The sequence below is a fragment of the Bos indicus x Bos taurus genome, chromosome 22 (genome assembly GCF_003369695.1).
Source record: "Bos indicus x Bos taurus breed Angus x Brahman F1 hybrid chromosome 22, Bos_hybrid_MaternalHap_v2.0, whole genome shotgun sequence".
NCBI lineage: Eukaryota > Metazoa > Chordata > Mammalia > Artiodactyla > Bovidae > Bos > Bos indicus x Bos taurus.
The window spans coordinates 18,260,610-18,285,755 of NC_040097.1; the positions used below are offsets into that span (position 1 = coordinate 18,260,610).

The following is a 25,146-nucleotide window of genomic DNA, read 5'->3' on the forward strand; positions in this document are numbered from 1 at the left end:
TTTAAAACAAGACAATGCCTCCAGTATTACAACACTATTTCAGAACAGTTTTCATGGGAAGTGTTCTCATTCAGCCCTACTTTTCCCAGGCAAGGCTGGGCTTTGTTACGGAGAGGCTGGATCCCTGATTAAGGCAGTAAACGGAGTTGCAAACCCCTGGACTCACCGGTGGCAGGCAGGAGTTCCACGTGGTTGTGTCGTCGCTGCTGGTGCTTATGCTGACGTTACAGTTGTCAACCTGGGATGCGCTCAGGCCATAGGGAGCCCCAGTATCCTCCAGTTCCTCATTCTGTTGCCGCCGTAGGCTGGCGAGCATTTGCAACTCAGATTCACTAATCTCACTGGGCTGATAGTTTCTCCAGTCATACTCCTGACCAAGAGAGAAGAAATTGAAAGAGCAATGAGTCACTTGGCCTTTCTTAATTTTATGGGCTTCTGTGAATGCTACTCTACAGCCTTAAGCCCTACAGTGGCTCCCCACTGACAGAGGCCCAGATCTTTAACAGGCCTTTATATGCCGCCCCTGCCGGCTGCCTCATCATGTCTCCTTCTCCTGACGTGCCGGCCACGCTGTCCTCTATTCAGGTCCTCAAAAGCGTCACACCCACTCTTGCCTTAGTGCCTGTGCACACGCCATTTCTTGTGTGCGAATGCCCAGCTGTCCTTTAGGGCCCAGATTATGTGTTTTTCTTCAGAAAAGCTTTTCCTGACAGTTCAAAACTGGGTCAGTTCCTCCACATTATGTGCTCTCAGAGAATCTTACAGTGTACATTTTTAGCACCATCACAGCCGCAGGTACCTAACTGGTTTTGGAGTCCACAGGTAGTGTGTGAGTGCTACAAAGGCAAGCTCCACGACTGTCTTACTTCCATTGTATTTCTCACACCTGGAGCCCAGCCAGTATTTGAGGACTGACTAAATAAACAAAAATTCAAAACAGCTTTTTGTAAAAGAAAAAATCACCTTCCATAAAAATGTCTGGTTTATAAGAGAATTGACAAATTTCATCAGTGTGAACACTAGGACCAAATAAATTCAACTAACAGTAAGAATGAAGATAACTAATGTTAAAAGCCACCAAATAAAATATGAACTGAAGATGGGAACATGTAAGGTCTGAAAGCCAGAAAGACCTCAGAGCTACCATAAACACTTAAATTCATATGGACTTTACTATACATATGTAATCTGTCAAGTCTACTACTATAAATCTTCAGAGCTAGTATAAATATTATTTCAATGTATAGGGAAGAAAATGGCATATGGAATTTTCAAACCTCTTCCCTTTTCTCTGGCTTAAACCAAATTTGGTAGCTAACATTAACTTCAACATTGCTGAAATGTTAGCATCACATATGAATGAGCAGTGTGATTTACATCCAGGACTGGCATACAACTTGAAAACAAACTTGAAATATTTTTGTACATCTGGAATCAGTGATAATGCTCAAAAAGTTTTTCCATGATACATAAGACATTTTAAGATATTCAAATTTCTAAATTTGTTTTCTTGGATGACTCTTTGAGATAGCTACTGTCTTTTCTTCTGCCTCATCAGGATGTAAAAGGTTAAGAAAATAACAATTGAAAAAATTCTTAGTGTTTCTATGACACTAAAAGCTTTTTAATAAAGCATTATCATCATCATAACTTTGGGGTTATGAAAGTCTGTGATCTAATAATGTGATGTAGAGATTTTCTGTGAAGTTGAAACTCACTTCAATGGAAACTCACTTAAATTCTTATAGTTCATGGCTTCAGCTGCTTGACACCCTTAATGGATGTCATGAGTAATGAGTCCATGAGCATTTAATATGCTTAGAGACTTCTTTGAATAAAACAGATATTACAAGAAGAAAAACAAAGTTTATATTCCCCAAAAAGGCACTTTAAAAAGGGAAAAATAAAAACAATTTAAATTCAAAATAAATAGGGGGGTAATAAACAAAAAGATGCCCAACATCACTGTCATTAGAGAAAGCAAATCAATACAACAATGAGGGACCATTCACATCCACTGGGATTGTTATAATACAAAAGACAGACAGTAACAAGTGCTGGCAAGGATGCAGAGAAACTGGAATCCTCACACATCACTGGTTGTGATTATAAAACGGTGCAGCCACTTTGGAAATGTTTGGTGGTTCCTCAAAACATTAAACATGGGCCCTGGGGCCAGCAATTCACTTGCTGGGATATATCCAAGAGAACTAAAAATATACATGCATACAGAAACTTCCATATGAATGTTCATTAGCAGTATTATTCATAATAGCCCAAAAGTGGAAACCACCAAATGTCCATCAGCTGATGAATGGATTTTTGTTTATCCATACAATGGAGTATTATTACCCATAAAGATACATGCTACAAGATGGGTGAATGTTGAAAATATTATGCTAAGTGAAAGAAGCCTGAGACAAAAGGTCACGGATTATATGATTTCATGTATATGAAATATACAGAAAAGGCAAGTATACAGAGATAGAAGGGAGACAGGTGGTTGTCCAGGGACTGAGGAGAGACGGAATGGGCAGTGATCTCTAACAGGTAAGGGGTTTCTTTCTGGGGTGATGCAAATGTTCTGAAAGCAGGCTGTGTTGTAGTGATGGTTACAGAATGTCCTGAATATACTAAAAACTTCTGAACTTTATGGTATATGAATTAATTATTATTTTTTTTTTTGCTAACTCAATGCAAGACTTTATTTAGAAATATACAGTGAGCATGAAGGAGTGCTGGATCTAGATATATGAATTAATTATAACTCAATTGAAAAAAAAAAAGTAGTTCAGTAATCAGATGTGAAACAAAGACTAGCCATTTGACTTTGGGGTCAACAGTAAACACATGACTTTCTGCCCTTCAGTTTCTCTGTCAAGAAGTAGAACTGAACATTCTGGCATGTCGCGTGGTGGTGGTGTAGTTGCTCAGTCGTGTCCAACTCTTGTGACCCCTCTGTCCATGGGATTTCCCAGGCAAGAATACTAGAGTGGGTTGCCATTTCCTCCTCCAGGGGATTTTCCTGACCCAGGGATCGAACCTGGGTCTTCCACATTGCAGGCAGATTCTTTACCACTGAGCCACCAGGGAAGCCCAACATGTCACACAGGTATGCACTGATGATACATGCTTTTAAAATGAAAAAGGAAACTTTGTTTTCACAATTTTTATTAAGAATAAAACTTTTATATGTACTTAGTATGATTAATTCAGCCATTTTATTTATTTAATCTACAAGCCTGAGGTACAACCGTGGGTGCTAAGACAGAAAAACAAGAGCTAACGGGCCAGTGGTTAAGCCACACAGATCTGAGTCTGGGCCCTGGTTTCACCTTTTACCAGCTGTATGTGATTGGGAAAATCACTTTATCTTTCCATGCCTTCGTTTCTTCATCTGTAAAATGGGAGCATAGTATGTAACTCGTGGGATTTTCAGTGTACTAAAATACTGAGTACCAAATGCTTAGCACAGTACCTGACTAACAGCTCTACTAAGTGTCTCCAAATTGATGATTTGTGCCCTGTTGTTATTATTCTTTCCTCTCATTTCCTCTGGCCCTTTTCACCTATTCTGTACTATGCTAGGACCTAGGAGCATAAAGAAAATGAGACACATCTCTGTTCTCATGGAGCTCACAGTCTAGAAAGGGAGAGATAACAGGTATTATAAACTGGGTGTCAACACATATATATGGGATCTAGAAAAATGGTACAGATGAATCCATTTTCAGGACAGGAAAAGAGATGCAGACATAGATAACAGACATGTAGACACAGTGGGGAAGGGGAGGGTGACACAAATTGAGAGAGTAGGATTGACATATATTTATGTCAATTATATATATTTTGTACAAAATTACAGAGCAATTATGCTTCAATTAAAAAAAATCAGGCTATTATAATGTATCATCATCAATACTACAACAGAGATGTGACTAAGATGCAACTGCCCAGCAAAATTAGAAAAAAGCCTCACAAAACCAAAAGTGAGCAGAGACACCAGGGTCATGAATAGAGCAACTGGTGGCGGAGAGATAATTAACTTAGTCCCTTGATGTATTCTTGATGTGAAATCTCTTGAACCATTCCAAAACCCCAGAAAAGGCTAAATAATTTATATAAATATAAAGGCTTGCAATAAAGTCTTCACATTAAAGTAGACCCAGCACAAGATGTCATCTAACTAAATTATGCAACTCCTAAGAGGCAAAGTGCCTTATGTAATTCCATCTCTGAAAGGCTCAAACTGTTAGGTATTACCCAATTTTGTCTCAAAATATCCTTGTAGGACAGAGGAGAGACAATATCAATCAGATTTATTTTAGGAGCAGGTAATGGGCTTGGGGCTATATAATTCAGCTGTGCTTAGATTCCCAGGCAAGTCCTTCCCTTATAAAGCCATTCAATCCATTCATTTTCATTGATCTTTTTTCAGACAGTTTTGGGAACGTAAGTCTGTGAAGCTACAAAGGTTAAGATGTGGCCCTTGCTTTCACAGGTTTTACAATCTAGGAGGGATAAAGAGTTCTAAAGAAATGAGTATACAATAAGGAAACATATACTGATGTATGGTATTAATAATCACACAGAGTTTTGATAGTGATTAAAAGGAAAACCGGTAACTTCAGCAAAATGATAAGACACAACAAATAAAAATAATCTTTCAACTTGAAGCCCTCCGCTTAATCTGTCTTCTCAAGATTTTAATGTGGAATAGCTTAATTGAGCAAACTTCTGCCTATAGAATCTGTGCTAAGAACCAACTCTACTGAACTGAGGGGGACACAAGGCTGAGTTTACAATGGTGGTGTAGAGGCAGAATCAGACATGGCCATGGGTTAATAAAATGAGATGACCAACCTCCTATTTTACATGGATGGGAGAGTAATAGAACTGAGAGAAAATTGGGTCATTATTCTCACTCTGGAGCCTGTAACATTTTCGAGACTCTGAATCAGGTTTGCATTGTGACAGTGCCTGATACCTAGGACACAGGGGACATCATGTTGTAAAAACTCTTAGTAAAAGCTCTAACAAGCAATCTTCTTTGTATTCTTTTAGTTAAACCAAGACTCGAAAGGCACTACTACTACAAAAGGGATGGTGGCTCTTAGGATATGAAAGGTAACATGAGAAAAGGTAGATATACCAAATAGTCTGGTATTTCAGAAAAGAGAGAGGTCATTTCCTGTAGGATCAGGCATCATGGAGGAGATGGTCTTTAAGCTTGGCATTGAAGGACTGATTGGAAGCATGATAGGGAAGCCTACTGTAAGCATCAGGCAAGAAAACATGGGGCAAGCTAGACATATGGAGCTCATATTCATAGAAAGCACTATTTACTTAAATATATACTGTTTTAGAAATGAAATCTATAATACTGTTCCAAAGTAACAAAGATGGAAATACCTAGAATTTAACTTAAATCTTATAAGACCAGATGGCTTCTACTTCCCTGCCCAAGTCTTATTAAAAAATCTAGGATTCTATCACAAGACATAATTTTAATAGCTTCCAAATAGAAACTACTCAAATGCCCACCAACAGTAGAATGGGTAAATAAATGGTATGAGAGCCACACAGGAGGGTACTATATAGCATTGAAATGAGTGATATACTGACTCTTATAAAAGAAATGCTGAGCCAGAGAACCCAGACGTAAGGGAGCATTCACTGGTAAAACCAGTCTTGGCGGGTAGGGGGTAGTCCTGAGGGCACGAAAGCACAGGATAGTAACAGGAAGGGAGGACAGTGGGGCTGCTGGGCAGCTGACACTGTTTTCTTTCTTGATTCAGATGATGATCAGTTCCTTCAGTTTGTGAAAATCTTCAAAGTATGTGTTCATGATATGCATATTTCTTTGTGAACAAGAGCACAAAAGTCTGAGAATCAAAAAGAGATTTCCTAAGAAGTGATTAGTTATTACTCACTGGCACCTTACTATGAACTGTATCAGTAGGAGGAAAAAAGGCAATTTTCCTTTTGGGAGTCAGTATCATGGTAGTTTCAAATTTGTATTTATTGTTAAGAGTTTAAAAAGATATAATTAGAAAGTTTTGGAAGTTTTTTTGAACTTCAACATGACAACAAGAAAAGCAGAAGTCCATTTTCCAAAACTAATTTTAGATTTTAATTGGCATTTGAAGATTAATCTCCTCCTGACTGCTATTTGCAGACAGTGTTTAATCTCTACACTGACATTTTTAATACTAATAGCTGACGGTAAATTAGTGTTCTAGGACATCTCTTCTCCAACGAGCGCTCCTTGGAAGACTTGTTTCAAATTCCTAAGCTACTTATCCCACATAAGAGTTTGCTCTGATTCATTGGGGGCACTGGCCGACTAACAACAGGAATGAAGAGAAGACAGAAGCCACAAACGTGAGCTGTGAGTGGCACATACTTGAACACACAACTCATTCGCAATATATGGTAGCTTTCACCATGTGTCTTCACCATGCAAAGATATAAATCAAAACTTAAAGACCAAGCCACAGTACAACTTGAAAAACTTTGCTAAATGTAAGAGATGCAGTGTCAACTTGCACAGTGTAAATCAAGAGTCAGGCTATCCAAAAGAACCAACTGGTCTGAACCTAGAACATGTTTTACGCTGACAGCATTCGCATGGACACAGGCATAACCAAACCCAATGATGCCTCTGAAACGTCTGTCACAAAAATTTTGGCATGTGACCTGGAGACACTCAATCCATACTTCATTATTCAGGAATACTAATCTCCCAAAATGTCTTAGGTAAAGAATTCTTGGGTAATTAAATCCAATAGTGCTAAAATTCCTTGCAAAGAGATAACTTCTATCTTGTATATGTGGCTCTCCTCTCTCTTTTGTTTGGCATGAAAGGATTTAAAGAAAAAAAAATCTTTATATTCATGTGCTAAATTTGTATAGAACAGTCTTTTAATCCATGACCTAAAAAGAAATATACTTCCATACATTTCTGCCTTGGTAGTCAGCTTGCTAATTTTCAGAAAGAAATCTCTGACAAACACAGCTGTGCTCTTATTAACGTTAAACAACTGATAAACAATTTTTAATTTTCCAGGATTTAACTTCTAAGTTTTAACAATAATAGACTAGAAGGAATCTACTAACAGCAAATTGAAGAGGTTTTATATTATGCCCAAGGATATGCCATCTACAAGGTGATTGTAGTTTTGTACACTGAACAAGCATAAAGCCATTCAATAAATGGTAGTTTAAAAATTATTTAAAGAATCAAAAGGAAAACAATAAAATTTCTTATAGAGATGAAAATAGCAGAGGTAAGACAATGGATGCTTCTGGAATGGGAAGATGACACCTTTAGATAAGTTTGAACTGTTTAGAATATACAACTGGTTGTAAAACAGTAACGACAGATAAACCAACATCTGCAGTATCTGCACATTAAAATACTATAAAGCTTTAAGTGGCAATAGAAGTTAAGTTGCCACCTGATCACAGAATTTTTTCAGTGGTCTTTAACTAGGGGTGATGGTCCAGTGTGGTGGGAGTTACAGGCTTTTCTGGCCAGAATTCCTGGGTTTGATACTCTGCCTTGTCACTTATATGTGAACAAGCCAAATCTCTCTCCTTCCTTGTCTGTCAAAGAAGTAAGTCCTCTCAAAGGGGGAGATGGAGACTGGAGATAGTGTGGGACACCCGTAGAGAGCCTGGCACACAGCAAGTACTCCTGATCTTTAAAGCCACCCTGCTGGATTATGGGCTAAATGTTCTACATGTACTCATTTAATACTTAGAACACCCATGAGGAATAAACATTGCTATTTTTTCCAAGTTTACACATGACATAACCAAGGTTCAAAGAGGTTGAGAAATGTGTCTGGGTCACATAACTAAAAAGAAGTAAAGCTAGGACTCAAATCAAGTCTGACTGAGATCAAAGACCTCGATCTCAATGTGCTTAGAAAACAGCCTAGTATCTCTTGCATATAGTGGGAAAATGACAAATTTATTTAATTTGCTCCTCTTTAGAATTAGGAAAACCAAGACATCAAAGAAGATGGATTTCTTCCATAAACACGTAACTAGCAGGATGCCATCTAACCCTTAGCATTAGAATATTGGAGAACTGACGATGAAATGCCAAAGTGTGCTGGTTAAACCACTAATGTCTTCTCATTGATTCATACTTCTGATAGTCTCAATTTTTGCCAAGACTTTCTAGCTACAACTTCTGAAACTTTTGAGAATTTGAAACTGCTCCTCTTTATCAAAGTAAATGGCATGTTGTTTGCACAACTACTCAGAAATGGAGACATAAACATGTCCTAATAACTTCTGCAATTCGGTATCATCACCTGGATCTTAACTGTAATTCTGTTTTAGATTATTTTAACACACATCTACTCGAGACCATTTTGCCCTGGTGAACAACTAAATTAGACACTAGATACAAAGAAAGTGAAATAAACAAACCACACTATATATCAGTCAGACTGAAAAATATTCAAAAAGAAGGCAGAGGGCTAGAAACGCGTTCCACCTGGGAAATTTCTATGTCTAATTCAAATACTTCTACTGGTGACACAAATGTTATTTAATCACCAAATTCTGTAGCTTCAGCAATATCCCCAGCAATACATTGACAGATAAGACTGAGATAATGACCTTTTTTTTTTCGGAGACAAGGAAAGAGTGCAGCTTCAACAAAACATCAAACATCAGACTCTTTTCCCAAAGACTATAAATTGGCAGGAATGTCCAATTTAATAAGTGAAACTTTCTTCCCATGGATAACACTACGGTTTATGAAATGCTACTAGTCCTGCCCAAGTTCAGTTTGCTCTATCAATCATGAAGCTACGCATCTCCAATTCAGCTCTGGGAACATGGCAGGCACACTGAAGGTGGTCTCTGGGGGAGGACTGGAGAGATACCACAGCCCGCTTCTAAACAGTTTTCTCTCTTCAGTGTATCCTTGAAAAAATATCAACACATTACCTAGCAGAATTAATTTACTCATATGTTAACACTTGATTCAACTATAAGCAAAGGACAAAAAGCATATATAGTCATCATTTACTGAACAGTCTCAATAATTAGTTTTGAGAATTTGATTTGAATTTGACAGGTTCTAACTACTCAGAAATAGATATAAGAAAATACCCTGTTGGATTATGGGCTAAGTGTTCTACATGTACTATCTCATTTAATACTTACAAAAATCCTGTGGAATAAGTATTGTTATTTTTTCCAAATTTACACATGATATAACCAAGGTACAAAGAGGTTAAGAAATGTGTCCAAGGTCACACAACTAAAAAAAGCAAAGCTAGGACTCAAATCAAGTCTGGCTGATTTGAGCTGGGGCTCTGAACCATGGTGTCCCCTGCTCCTGATTTATCTGTTTTGAAGAATGAAAATGTGGGTAGATATGACATAGAGCCCTGATTGGGGAAGGTCTTAAAGGCTGCAAGGGGGAAGGCTCAAGGCAGCATGAGGTCAGTGGGTACCTATGGTGGAAACTGCTGCAGGAGGGAGAGTTACCCCTAAGAGAGTCTGCACAATTGGACCAGGATGATGTTTGATATACAGAGTTACCTGCCCCCAAGACAGGTGTTTTGGAACACTGGAATACTGCTGTTGATGAAGCAAGTCAGGGGTCAAAAGACATTTATGAATTCTTCAAACAATGTGGTATTGTTGGAAAGACAACTGCAAATGGCATACTTGAATGACAAATTCAAAGACAGACAGATGGTTTCACTTTGAGCAAAGGGTACCTTAGAAAATGCAAATATTTATGTAATGGAATAATGCCTTTAGAACTTTAAAATAACTTACAAATTTATTTTCTTCTAAGTTTTCTGAGCATAAATTGCACTGAATAGCAAACTGTTATAACTTTAAAAATATATGATATTTTTAGATATAGATAGATATTCACTGCTCCAATACTGGGACTCAAGTTATCAGGGAGGCAATTAATCCTTTTTCATTATCCAAAAAATGACTTGAAAATTAAAAGAAAAATTTGCTCACATTATATCACAGCCTAAAATATCTTTTTAAAAAAGGGCCTTTCCATAATTCAGTTGATTTTCAAAAATGGAAATGTGAAAATTAAGCTCATTATATATGATTCATTTTACAATGTTTTCTCTATAAAAGTCAAGCATTTAAAAAAAAATACCTGAATTTGTGATTGGTAGCATATTTTGTCTTTCTTATGAAATAATTCTTCAGTAAGCTCTAACATTTTCTGGAACCACAAAGATTGCTATACATGTCTTGCTTACTTGTTTTAAGATGCACACAATGACATCTGCAGGTTTAAAATGATTCATTCAAAATTATTTGAATGCAGTTATACATGTGGAAAAGTTTAATTACCAGCTATATATATGACTGCAATATTACCCAGAGGGCTGTATTTCTTTCTTAATTAAAAATATTTGAACTTAATAATAGAGAACTCTATTAAAATATGAATAACACATTGCCAGAAAGAAGTTTACCAAGCAGTTAGCAAATTAGTTTCAGTAAGTGTTCCTTTAGAATTACTAGTACTCTTCCGTATCAGGGGGATAGGAAGACAATTTCCCTGCACCTCCTTCTGTAAGAGCCTTTTACTGTTGCCATAAAGTTATTTCACGTCAGCACTTTCAGAGAGCACAGATTTTAGAAATGTCCATTTACAGTTCCTGATTGTGGTACCCTGATGACTAAGTTGATGACTCAGATACATCCAATCTGCTACAGCCCAGACTGACACAACTATCTGACTGTTCAAGTCCCAAACTTAAGTTTCCTAGATTCTTAAGAATCCTAGATTCTGCTTCCTTTTTCTTACATCCTATCAGTGCTACACCCAGTTATTCCAGTAATCTGCTACTTCTCTTTATCTCCACTCTGAACTCCAAGAGTACTGCCTCAACTGCCCTCGCTGCTTCTATGTCTGCCCTACTACATCTACTCTGGAGGAAGCCAAAAGAGACTGAATATAAATGTCACTGCCTTGCTTAAAAACCTTCAAAGACTTACCACTCACTGCGTTTGGAATGAGGGCCACTCTCCTCACCATGTGCTTCCTGACTTTATATGATCTGGGCTTGTTTACCTCTCTGCTCTCATCTTCTTCTAATTTCTGCCTGCCCATATGTCCCAGCTCCAGGAGCCTCTTTTATTCCTCAATGATGCTCATTTCAGGAGCTTTGAACCTACTAATCCTGATGCCTAAAACATTAGCCCCTGGTTCTTTGCATGGTTGCCTTCATCTTAAACAATCTTAGTTAAAATGTCACCCATTCAGGCAGATACTAGGTAAAGTACTCACAATTCTGCCCAAACTACCACTCTATCACCCTGTTTTTTCCTTCCCAAGTCTTATCATAGTTTAGAATCATTTTATATACTTGTTTACTTGTTGTCTGTATCTTTCAACAGATATAAGCTTCCTGAGGAGAGAGGCCTCACCTTTCTTGGTCAGTGTATTATAGCAGTTAGAAGAACATCTGATCTGATAGGCTGTCAGCAGAACAGATGCTCTTACTTATTTAGAAGTAGAACTGGAATAAGTATATCCCATTCCCCAGAGGCCCTGTATTTTAGAAACCGAACTTAAGTGGTAGAAACCCCCATAGATGTTAGTACTGTACATATATGGACTACAATGCTAGCCAGCAAAGGTTAATTTCACACCTGCATTCATATTAATATTAAATGGATTTCTAGTTCCACAATAATTCTCAAAATGTTCTTGCATCAAGCACATTTCTTATGAATCATACCAACAGAATCTTTCTAGGCCTGTTTGAATACACCATGTCTGTTTTAGAATTCAATATTGGGGCCACTCTATTAAGTACTAAATCTTATATATATTGAAAGAAAAAAATGTTTTCACCCAAATTAAATCCATTTGTGGACGCAATTAAGAAGAAATAAAAAATATCCATTAATGTATAGCACATGGAACTATACTCAATATCCTGTGATAAACCATAATGAAAAAGAGAATGTATATATGTATATAACTGACTCACTTTCCTGTACAGCAGAGATAGGCATCTTGTAAACAAACTATGTTTAAATAATTAAAAAACCCTCTAGATTGGAGTGGAAATAGAACTATCTCTATTTGCAGTGACATGATCTCATACATAGAAAATCCTAAGGAATTCACAAAAACACTATTAGAACTAATAAATGTTCAGCAAGGTTGCAAGATCAATTGTATTTCTATACACTAGCAATGAACAAGTAAAAAAATGAAATTAAGAAAAAATTACATTCACAATTGCATCAAAAAGAATAAGAAAGGGATAAACTTAACAAGAGAAGTGCAAGACTTGTACACTGAAAACTATAAAACATTGCTGACAGAAATTAAACACACAAAGAAATGGAAAAACAGCCAATGGACTAAAATACTGAAGATTGAAAGACTGTAAAATTGAAATATTCCTCAAATTGACCTAAAGATTAAAGGCAGTTCCTACCAAAACCCCAGCTGCCTCTTTTGTAGAAACTGAGAAGCTGATCAGCAAACTCATATTAAAATGCAAGGAACTCAGCATGGCAAAAACAATCAAGATAAGAAAGAATGAAGTTCTTACTGATTTCAAAACTATACTACAAAACTATAGGAATTAAGACAGTGTAGCACTGCATAATGATAGACATACAATAAATAGAGCTGAGAGGTCAGAAATAAACTGTTACATGTATGGTCAACTGATTTTTAGAAAGGGTGTGAGACAATTCAATAGGGAAAGGATAGTCCTTCAACCAATGGAGCTGGCACAACTAACTGAATACAAACATGCAAAAAAAACAAAACAAAAACACAAACTGTAGGTGAGTATCTATTTCCCACTATATACAAAAATTAACTCAAAATGGATCATAGAGTGAAGCGGAAACAGGAGTACATTTTTGCGACTTTGGATGAGGCAACGATTTCTTAGATGTAATTCCCAAAGCACAAGCAACAGAAGGAAAAAACAGATAAACTAGACTTTATAAAAATTAAAATCTTTTGACCTTCAAAAGACACCATCAAGAAATGAAAAGACAACCTACAGACTGGGGTTGTCTCAGCATATATCTGACAAAGAACTTGTATCCAAACTCTTACAACTGTATAATATAAAGACAAAAAATCCAATTAAAAAATAGGTAAAGGATTTGAATAGGTATTTCTCTAAAGGAGAAACACAAATGGCTAATAAGCACATGAAAAGATGCTCAATATGTTTAGTCATTAGAGAAATGCAAACCAAAGCTACAATTGAGACACCACTTCACACACATTAGTATGGCTTAAATAAAAAAGACAGACAATAAGAAGTGTTGATTATGATGTGAAGAAATTGCCCTATTGCTCATGGAATTGTAAAATGGTAGAGACACTTTGGAAAACAGTTTGGCAGTTAGTCACAATGTAAAGTTCCATATGACCTACCAATTCTAATCTTAGGTATATACCCAAGAGGACTGAAAACATATGTCCACACAAAAACTTTGACATGAATGTTCATATTGGCATCAATTCATAACAGCCAAAAAGTGGAAACAACCAACTGTCCATCAGCAGATGGACAAATAAACAGGGTATATCCATATAGTGATTTATCATTCCTGCATATAAAGGGGTGATGTGTTACAACATAGATGGGACCTTGAAAACAGTATGCTAAATTAAGGAAGTCAGACGTAAAACGTTGCATATTATATGATTATATTTAAGTGAAATGTCCAGAATAGGCAAATCCATAGTGACAAAAAATAGATTAGTGGTTGCCAGAAATTTGGGGGAAAGGAGGTATGAGGAGTGACTGTTAATGGGTATAGAGTTTCTTTTGGGGTGATGAAATGATCTAAAATTAGACAGTACTGATGGTTATACAATTCTGTAAGCATTGTAAGAAAAACGTTGACGTCTATATTGTGTGAATTAAATCTCAGTAAGGCAGTTATTTATTTATTTTTCTAAATCACTCTGTGGTTTTCCAGGATCTGAAGAAAAATCCCTTTGTAGAGTTAGTAAACACACGGCATTCTTGAGGAAATTAGTTTTCATAGATTTTTAGCAGCACACATCAAGCGGGGAGAATGTCAATTATTAGAATCCTCTCACTAGGACCATGAAGTTCTTTTTTAAAAAACAAGGGTTCTCTGGAAGAACCCTTCATTCCCATTGTAAATTCACTTTGGAATGGGACAGAATGCCTATGCCTTCAATAATTTTATGTCCTGTTAACCTGAGATTATCACACTCCCAAACATGAGTCACAGATTGTAACGATCATGTGGGCTGATAGAGAGTGAATTTTATTAGCTTGAATTTTGACACTGAGGTCAAACCTCTGTGCACAAAAGGGAAGTAGTTCCTTTGTGTCTTTATCCCCTCAAAAAAGATAAAGCTCCTTCTCTATTTCCAGTGAAGTGATTGCTCTGTCAAATGGAAGAGGAATGTCTCAGAGGGCTCTCGTGTGGAACACATACCTGTCAGGCTTGTGTTTGCAATCTGCACTGAGCAGCTCTAAGAAGGGTTTCCCAAGTGGTTTCTGAGAACTGTCTTATCCTAAAAGCTTCTTAAGATAATGGGTGAGGGAAAGTCTCCTGCTCTCTCTCCAAACTTTGGTCCCTTTCCTCCTTTCATTATTCCCTGATATCATCAGAGAGCGCTATCTTTCAGCCAGAATACTTTACTGAGTGGACAGGTATTTAAAGTTCATTTGGGCCGGAGGCTCCCAAGCTCAGCAACCATTTCTGATAAAAAACTTTATTCAATAAAGTAGGTATACATAAAAAAACATACTTTGACATAATTTAAGTCATATATGACAAACTCAGCTAACATCACACTCGACGGTGAAAAACTGAAAGCTACCCCTCTAAATTCAGGAAAAACACAAGATGCTCAAGGATGACCACTCTCACTACTCTCATTCAATGTAGTACTGGAAGGCCTAGCCAGAGTAATTAAGCAACAAAATGAAATACAAGGCATTCTAATTGGAAATAAAGGAGCAAAACTGTCACTATCTGCAGATGACATGCTTTTATATATTTGTTGCTGTTGCTCAGTTGCTATGTCTGACTCTTTCTGACCCCATGGACTGCAGTAGATCAGGCTTTCCTGCCCTTCAGTATCTCCTGGACTTTGCTCAAATTCATGTCCATTAAGTCGATGATGCTATCTAACCATCTCATCCTCTGCCTCCCCCGGTCTCCTTTTGCCTTCGATCTTTCCCAGCACCACAGTCATTTCCATTGAATCAGCTCTTTGCATCAGGTGGCCAAATTATTGGAGTTTTAGCTTCAGTATCAGTCCTTCCAGTGAATATTCAGAGTTGATTTCTTGTAGGATATTGGTTTGATTTCCTTGATGTCCAAGAGACTCTCAAGAGTATTCTCCAGCACCACAGTTCGAAAGCATCAATTCTTTGGCACTAAGCCTTCTTTATGGTTTAACTCCTACATCTATATATGACTACTGGAAAAACCATAGCTTTGACTATATGGACCTTTGTTGGCAAAGTGATGTCTCTGATTTTTAATACACTGTCTAGGTTTGTTATAGCTTTTCTTCCAAGGAGCAGGAGTGTTTTAATTTCATGGCTGCAGTCATCATCCACAGTGATTTTGGAGCCCTTTTATACGCAGGAAGACCTTGAGACTTCACTAAAAGAACCCATTAGAAATAATAAAACAAATACAGTATAATTTCAGGGTAAAAAAATCAATGTACAAAAAGATCAATTGCATTTCTACATGCTAATAACAATGAGCTAGAAGAAAGAAATGTTAAGAAAACAATCCCATTCACAATCACAACAAAAAAGAAATAAATTTAAACAAGAAGGTGAAAGACCTCCAAACCATAAGACATTGTTCAAAGAAATTGAAGAAGACACAGATAAATGGGAGGATATTCTGTGCTCACAAACTGGAAGAATTGACATTATTAAAATGTCGACATTATCATAAGTAATCTACAGATTCAATGCAATCACTATCAAAATCCAAAGAAATAAAGAAATATTAGTTGACAGTAATGATATATATATATATGTCTATCACCTTACTAAGTAATCCACTATAACATGCTTAGAACATAACTGAACCAAAGTTTTACACTGTAACACATACAGAATACTTAGGACATGGCAAATCAAAAAAAGCTTTACTGCTTAAAAAAGGAATATAAATGTCATTTTTTCTGTATAGCCTCATTTGTTCTCTAGTTTTTTAAGTGCAGCTATGGGGCAACTGAAGGGAGAAAAGTACTCATACGAAGGAAAAAAAATCAATCTGATGGACATGAATATAGTCACCAGGCTAGCCTAGGGATTTATTCAATGACACTGCTTTACTGTTAACCTTCACTCATATCATTTATTATTTGGGGAACGGCTGTAAAGAGACCAGAAAGTGAACAGAATAATGATGTTTTTATGGCTCCTAATGTAGATTGTTATTGAAAATCTGTCAATTTTACTGGCAAGCCTTTGGCTCAAAAATAAGATCTTCATTTATAATTTGCAGGCAGTGATAACTCAAATTATGAGAACTAACTGGGAAATAAAAAATAACTATTATGATAATTATCTTTCTCATTAAAAACATGAGGCATTCTATTATCACTGGGATGTGCAAGATACTCTTTAACAGCTGCTGTTACTGAGCTAAAACACATCTAAATAGGAAAGAAAATACATTAGTGATCACCAAAATGATAAAAAATAGATACTGCTGAAATGTGTGCAAAGTAGAACAGAATAGAACCCAGCAGGATGTACTGCCCACATATGTAAATCAGAATGAAACCACTTACAGATAACTCAGCAATTGGTTTCAACTTCTCCTCTGAAATTTCCTTTAGGAAGGTTTTGTTTATTGAAGCTGACACTTGATGGGTTGGTAGGTCCTTTGGTTTAATAACAAGATGTGGAATTTTCGGAGATGACTCATGTCTTCCAGGTGGAGAAAGGGATGGTTTAGGCACAAAACTCGTTTCAAAGTATTTTATATCTATCTGCTTCGCCAAGGAATTCTGGTTTTCTGAAGTTCTTCCTTCTGCATACGCATTTTTTAGATATTCTTTACTTGCACACTTTGCAGCCTTCCCCAGCATGCTCTCTAAACTTAACTGAGTTAACCCTGGAGGACTAGTTGTTGGGCCTGGAGAACCCTGGACACTGTGGTTATCCTACACAGAAGAACAAAGGGAAATCACTTTGAGCTGAAACTTGTGGTGAATAAGTTACTGAATATAAGTTCTTAATAAGTTCATGTATTCTCTTAATAAAGTGAAAGGATACATACATATACTTACACACACATAATTTTATTCTATAATAATAAATAAAAAAACTAAAAACAGCAATGCAAACAGGTATAAATCATTTGCTATGATGCCCTGCTATGTTTGCCTCTGGTCTTGGTAAGGCATGTATTTTTACCACTAAGTAATAAGAGTACATTTAGGAAACAATAGCTCAAATATATTCATTTCAAAGAAAGTATAAAAAAGAAGAGGATCCATACAAGATGAGAGAGAGTTGTGTCCGACTTGTGATCCCATGGACTACACAGTCCATGGAATTCTCCAAGCCAGAATACTGGAGTGGGTAGCCTTTCCCTTCTCCAGGGGATCTTCCTAACCCAGGGATCGAAGCCAGGTCTCCTGCATCGCAGGTGGATTCTTTACCAGCTGAGCCACAAGAGAAGCCCAAGAATACTGGAGTGGGTAGCCTATCCCTTCTCCAGTGGATCTTCCTGACCCAGGAATTGCACCAGGGTCTCCTGAATTGCAGGTGGATTTTTTACCAACTGAGCTATCAGGGAAGTCCATAAGAAGGATACATAAGAAGTTACCTAAAATATCTAGGAATTGTATGCTTTAACTTCCTGATAAGCTAATTCCATGAGAAGAAAAAGAACAAGAATTTACAGAATGTACTTAAGTAGGGAAATGCTACTCTTTTAACACGCTGGCATATCAAAGTATTTCAGCCTTATATTGTTGTATGGAAATTTTACCATTAAAGAACAATAGATAATAGAGCATGTTTTGTGAAATATTTTTCTTAAATGAAAATTTCAATTATAGAAAGTACTTTTCCACAAGACATGAACCTCACTAAATATAATCATTTGGAAAGTTTAAAGTAAAAGCTGGAAACATTTTACTAACGTATAGTTCTGAAATTAGCCCTAACAATTTTAATTTTTAAAATCTGAGAAAGGAAATACTACAAATGAAAACATCAATGGCCATGAAGGTAAATAACAAAAAAGAGAAATATGTGCTATTTCACTTGGTAGTTTCCTGCTATAAAACAATAAATATAAATAAAAAGTAAATGTGATAATCACTTATATTTGTCATAAGATTTTTCTAATTTGTCTTATCTATTTAAATGTGTAATAAGTAAACTTATAACAGAAAAAATAATAAAAGCAGAGTACAATTTAAAGACATTATCTGATGTCTGAGATTGTACTATCTTACATTTTGTTTCAGTAAGCTCTTCCAGTATCCTTTCATTTACAGCTGCATAGAACCAAATATTTGCTTTTGCCAAAGTTTGGCATTTTTAAACAAAATATTTGTATGACTGATAAAACTGGTCAGCTTCTTCTGAATGTTTGGCCATCATACACCTCAAGATACAGATCACTGTCTGAGGTGAAATTTCCGTTTCGGTAGAAGTTAAGTATCTGTAAAGGTGAGATAGAATTGCTTTAGGTTGGGCACTGGACAAGAGAAGAATTTATCGAATCTTTTAATTAGAAAGGATTCATCGGTCTGTGTATCTGTCACTGTTCTGTCTCTCTTCCTTTCTTCCTCATCATAGGCTAGGTGCTGCTCTAGGCGCTGCAGATGGTGGGAATACAATGGCAGGCCAGAAGTTAAACCCTGCCATCCAGGATCTTTGCCTGAAAGGCAACAAAGGGTCACTGAGTAATTTGATGGGGCGGGGGTGGGGGGGGCGCGGGGGGAATGTCATGATGGCACAAAACAGAAGGCATGGGGATGAGTTTGAGTTTGTGTGGATATTGTTTGTGGATATCAGAAGTGTCTGTAGAGATAGTAGCAAGGGAGGCAATTATGAGAGTATTAAATTGTAATGATTAGAAATGCTGAGGTGGCTGTGGTAATTCAATGGTGGTGACAATGGAGGCAGGACTGATTTGAGAGTTCTGTGGAAGCCAGAGTATGCTGTACTTGGTGCGTTTGGGAAGCTTTTACATGGAGTCTGCAATTTCTAATCCTGTCATTTATGATTCACCTTCTTGTGGAAAGCAGTTGGGATTATCAGACAACTGTGCTTTTAAGAAAGGTATACTTGGGTCTAAGAACCTCTCCTAAGAAACAGCTTGGTTATCTGTAGTAAAGAAAGAACAGCAGAGTGTCTAAGGTTCTTTTACAAACATTTCTTCTTGGTATTCATCCTGGGTCTTGTTTTCTTTGTCTATGTTGACTTGATCTTCTGATATATTTATTTCCTTATAAATGATGGAGGAGAAATTTATTGTTCAGAGTGCCAGATAGGGGAAAGAAAAGATGGTAATTGGGTGTCAATCCATGGGACTTACTTTATGTCCCAAGTGGAAAAATAAGAAGTGTAAGAATATCTCTGCCCTTGTGAAGTACCACATGGCTGAGCTGCAGGCACTGGGCGACTCTTTTTGCTGTACATTTACTGAGTAAGCTTGTCCTTCACCATATCCTGGGAACCCTGAGGATGTTTATATGATTGAAGAATTCTGCCTTCAGGCAGAAAACTGGAAAGAGTGCAAGAGACCTGAAAAATACCTCATGCTCTGAATTACTACAGAATGGAGTGGTGACTCTTATAATTTTTGTTTCACAGAGACAAAAAGAGAATAAAAGTTTAGCCAGTTTTCTAGAGAAAGGTAAACAGAACACAGAACAAACATCTTTCGAGCCTTAGTTTTAAGAAAGTGCTAGTGGAACTAGGATTGATTTTTAACAATTCAGTCTGGTTGTTAGACAGTGTTATATCTTTTCCAACTCTTTAAAAAAAATCCAGTCTAATTTCTTATAATTGTTATATACAATTGACAGTGGGATTTCTGTGACCAAAATACCCTTTACTTATTCATTTCCATCATGTTTTCACAATAAAAAATAAGGACATGTACTGTAGATTTAAAACAAATTATTGGCCAACAGATTCCCCTTAATAAAAACAGGCTGGTTATAGGGAAAGGTATAATTACAACTCTTTGGATCAGAATCTCTGGATCACTATGGGATTCCATTTTGTATATGACATAGGGGGAAACAGTGAGCTTTTACAATAACATTAGTTCAATAAATATTAAGCTCCTATTAGGTGTAAGGTATTTTCTAGAAATGATATATAAGATACACAGGTAAGAAGAACAAGGACAGTGCCCTCGAGAGGCATAAAGTCTAGTGGCAGAGGGGTAGATACCTACAAAAGTAATAATTTCATAAGATAGAAGGAAATATATTTCATTTAAAAGTTTCAGATGTACTATTATGAGGACTGGTCTTCCCTGGTGGCCCAGTGGTAAAAAATCTGCCTGCACTGTGGGAAACACGAGTTTGATCCCCCTGGGTCAGAAGATCCCTGGGAGAAGGCAACCCACTCCAGTACTCTTGCCTGAAAAATTGCATGGACAGAGGAGCCTGGTGACTACAATCCATGGGGTCACAAAGAGTTGGACATGACCAAAGTGACTTAGCACTCATGTAAGCAAATGCAAATAACTGTGCTCTTTAGTTGACAACCAAAGTATACACCTGTACCATCTCTATTGTCTGCTAGTGCTGTTGATCATCTAAAAGTTTTTGTCAGTTCACAAATTTCATTACTAAAACATTCAACAGAAGTATTTTTGTCTACCTGCAAGTCTATTTTTTTCCATCTGTAAGTAGGTCAGAGCACAGCCTTTTCTTCTTTATGCAAGTTTACTCAGATGTATTTCCTTTTGTATGGCATGGGCAGGAATTATATACACAGAACTATTCATGAGTATGTAAAGGGACAGTCTTCTCACATTTTCCTTAAGATACACCCTGATTTGGAAATGGGCCAAGAAATGGACAGATTTAGCTGTGTTCCTGATAATCATTCACTCTCTGCATAGTACTGAATTTTCACGATAATATGTTTCTATGCTATTTTAAATACATGGAAAAGAAAAATAAGTGGAGAATCTGGACAGAGCACAAAAGGCTTGCCTATTTTGGCTGCCCTGGAACCAATAAATCTGATCTATCCCAATTTTGAAGGAGGAATTAGGATAAATGGGAAAGGTAAGACAATATATAAGACTAATACTTTAAGTTGGGTCAGCTTCTATTTTAGAGAGGAAATAGATGGAAAATAAAAAATAGTATTTCTAAAAAAAAAAAATAGTATTTCTTAGTAGTGGTGCACTGACAAAACCTTCCTCTTTTCTTCAGTAATGTTTCGACTTACTAAAATAGATGATCTAGGCATAAATGACTTTTATTACTTTCATATATGTAACATGTGGGCTCAACATGCTTTTGGATTAATCTGTACTAAATAACATATATATTTATTATATGCCTAAGAAGTTCACTATAATCTGATTTACTATGATCTGATTGAAAAATAACCACTTTCACTGATTTGGTTTATCACTGAACTACTGAAAACCAGCATAGCAATTGAATAGACTTTGTCAGAGTAGTAAAGGATTTGGTATGCCATTTTCATATACCAATCATGTGTTCATCTGTTTTTCAGAAGAACAAATACAAAATCTTTTTGATTTAACTTATTTTTTTAAAAGTCCAAATCTCTTGAACTGTTTGTCTTCTGGGCTCAGAAACATTTGTTTGTTAGATATTCAATCAGGCCCCAGTGCCGGGAACATCAATAGAGTTTGTCTGATTAACTGTAGCACAGCATATGTATGCTGAAGATGAGAATGATTTCCCCAAGGGCCCAGCACTTCCTCTGCTGAACTACGTTTCTTGAAAGGACATGCAGATGGGCATTTGGACAATAATTTCTGGATGCACAAAACGAATTGCTCTTGCCGAGTTGTAATTTTAAAAAGATAATTTTAATGACTCTTGAGGGCCATCTATTTGGAGCAGATGGGACCCAGGCTCTTTTGTATCACACCTTTAATGTTGAGTGCTTCAGGATAGAACTCTATTTTAGCCTTTGTATAATAAAAGTGGATGATCATATTTATTTATATTCCAATTGTCTTTTGTAATTCAGTCCACTGTGAAAAAAGTCTTATATAACATTATTAAAAGTTCTCAACAAACACATCTGCAATATTCCAAACATACTTTTGATGGCAGTTCTTAATTTGTAACTGAGATAGAATCAGCAGGAGTTTCTACTTTGGTCCAATGTTTTAGTGACTAAATGTGTGAACTGACAGAACCTTTTAGTTGAACAGCACTAGCAGACAATAGACATGATGCAGATTTATAATCTGTCAACTAAAGAGCACAATTATTTGCACAAATACAGCTAAAGGTATCAGTCATAACATCTTTATAAAAAATAATTTCTTCTTTGATGACAGCAAGATCGACCATTCAAATGTATCTTAAAAGTCTTCACTAACAACTGTCCCTAAGGAGTATTTCTTCTTCTACCTCTTGAATTTAATAGGAAACTATTAAAATAATGCCAAATAAAATGAAAGGAAGATGTGACTGCTTCTAACAGCCAACTAACTTGCAGCATGCTTGGTATGACAAGGACCTGAGCAAATTATTTATGTAGAGTCCCTTGGACTGCAAGGAGATCAAACCAGTCCATCCTAAAGGAAATAAGTCCTGAGTATTCACAGGGAGGACTGATGCTGAAGCTGAAACTTCCAATACTTTGGCCACCTGATGTGAAGAACTGACTCATGGGAATAGACCCTGATGCTAGGAAAGATTGAAGGCAGAAGGAGAAGGGGACGACAGAGGATAAGATGGTTGGATGGCATCATTGACTTGATGGACATGAGTTTGAGAAAGCTCTGGGAGTGGGTGATGGACAGGGAGGCCTGGTGTGCTGCAGTCCATGGGGTGGCAAAGAGTCGGACACGACTGAGAGACTGAACTGAACTGAACTGAAACATCTTTACCTGTAGCTGGCAATGCCTCACAGACAAATCACAGCACAAGTTAAAGGGACGGTATTGGATGGGCAAATATCATCATGTGAATATTTGGGGAAGATAATGAGATTCCTTTACTTGTTTAAGATAAAAATACATTTTCCTTATAAGCTAGACTTCATGCTCTTTAATTGAATAAAGCAAAGATTTTTTTTGTGAAAATTCTTATTTATAACTAAATAGTTATCTGCAAATATTTATCTTTTAGCAAAAGCTGTATGATGTTATTTTAAGGAGACAAAGAGTTTTATAACCTATACTATGTGCCTATACCAAAGAAGGGCCAAGTTACAGGAACTAACTTTTTCAGAGAGGAAAAAAGCTTCAAAAGAGAATAATAAAGATATGCAGATGCCAACAGCCTAAAAGAATTACTCACATGGAATAAATATTAAATTTGCCTGATAGGTTTAGAGAGTACGTTATGTTGTAACTCATGATACACAGAAATAAAAATGCAAGCAATACATTCAAAATAGAATTCTTCCATTTTTTCCCAAGAAGTAAACTGACATTTAAAGTTTTTTAAAGGCTTCACAGAAATATAAGTGGCCTCATGTGGAGTAAATATCATTTCTATTGTGAGTATGTAAATGTGTGTGAGAATGTAACTCCAAATTATTAGTCAAGCATGCAGGGGTGACAGGATAATAGTGTGCATGCCATCAAGAAGAAAAATGAAATAGTTTAACTACTGAGTGTTAAAAAAACAACCCTTGAAAGCAACAATACCAGGAAAGCTGAGAGAAAGGGCTAAAATGATCCTTTTAATTTGTTGTTTGTAAATCTGTCCTTGATAGGCTTCAACAGAGTTAAATGAAGAGAAGATCTAGAAGATTCCTAGCTAATTTGAACATAGTAAGTAGTCAGTCTACATAAGTCATGTCCAAATATGGATAATTCTTTGGCTCAAATATTCTTGTCTGGACTGTTACGTAAGACAAATTACCTAGCTTTGTAACTATCTACTTTAGAGTATGTGATACACGACAGGGTTTAGGGAAAAATGACTATATTTCTCCCTAAACAAAAACTGAATTAGAGAAGTAATAAAATATTAATATAAAGCCATCTATTTCAAATTACAAACTGGATATGTATACTTGAAGCCACATTGGGAATAATGGCATAAAAAACAAAATAGTGATGATAATAGTAACATGCCCTTTTTTTAAAAAGATGCTATAATCCTATGAAAGGTTTTAACAGCTTTCCTAGAAAATTCATTTTACATGGTAGTCCTGATTTTACAACTCACCACAAGATATATTTCCATAATGTGTCTTCAAATAAGAAGTACTAATTCCAAATTAATTGAGTATCAGGAAAATTAGTATTATATATCTGCCTAGGTAATAAAATATATAGTAAAGCAAAGATTAAAATGATATGAAAAAATAAAAACTATGCTTTTGAGTCTTTCACATTAATGAAGATCTCAAATGTGAACTGATGATAAGGAACTTAAATTACAAAGACCATTGTCTTAGCACTGAAAGCTTATTTTAATTACTCTTTAGCATCATAAGTGTATTTTTTTCTGTATCATGATAACATGATCTTGCCTATTTTTTTTTTGCTTCTGAATACATCTCATCAGTTCAGTTCAGTTGCTCAGTCGTGTCTCTTTGTGACCCCATGAACCGCAGCACGCCAGGCCTCCCTGTCCATCACCAACTCCCGGAGTTCAGTGAGACTCATGTGCATCGAGTCAGTGATGCCATCTAGCCATCTCATCCTCTGTTGTCCCCTTCTCCTCCTGCCCTCAATCCTTCCCAGCATCAGGGTCATTTCAAATGAGTCAGCTCTTCGCACCAGGTGGCCAAAGTACTGGAGTTTCAGCTTCAACATCAGTCCTTCCAATGAACACCCAGGACTGATCTCCTTTAGGATGGACTGGTTGGATCTCCTCACAGTCGAAGGGACTCTTAAGAGTCTTCTCCAACACCACAGTTCAAAAGCAGTAATTCTTTGGCATTCGGCTTTCTTTATAGTCCCAAC

At 36.5% G+C, this 25,146-nt stretch overlaps 1 protein-coding gene across 6 annotated transcripts in view; it reads right to left on the reverse strand.

Annotated features, from left to right (window-relative positions):
• Positions 1 to 25,146, reverse strand: part of C22H3orf67 (chromosome 22 C3orf67 homolog) — a 267,751-nt gene that overhangs the window by 74,544 nt on the left and 168,061 nt on the right. For 5 of the 6 annotated variants that reach the window (XM_027523123.1, XM_027523121.1, XM_027523120.1 and 2 more), the window contains 2 exons: positions 16,814 to 17,188; positions 167 to 370 (listed from right to left, as the gene is read on the reverse strand). In XM_027523123.1, the coding sequence (XP_027378924.1) occupies positions 167 to 370; positions 16,814 to 17,188 (579 nt within the window). The remainder of the gene's footprint in view (positions 1 to 166; positions 371 to 16,813; positions 17,189 to 25,146) is intronic. The other variant, XM_027523124.1, reaches the window with a different exon arrangement.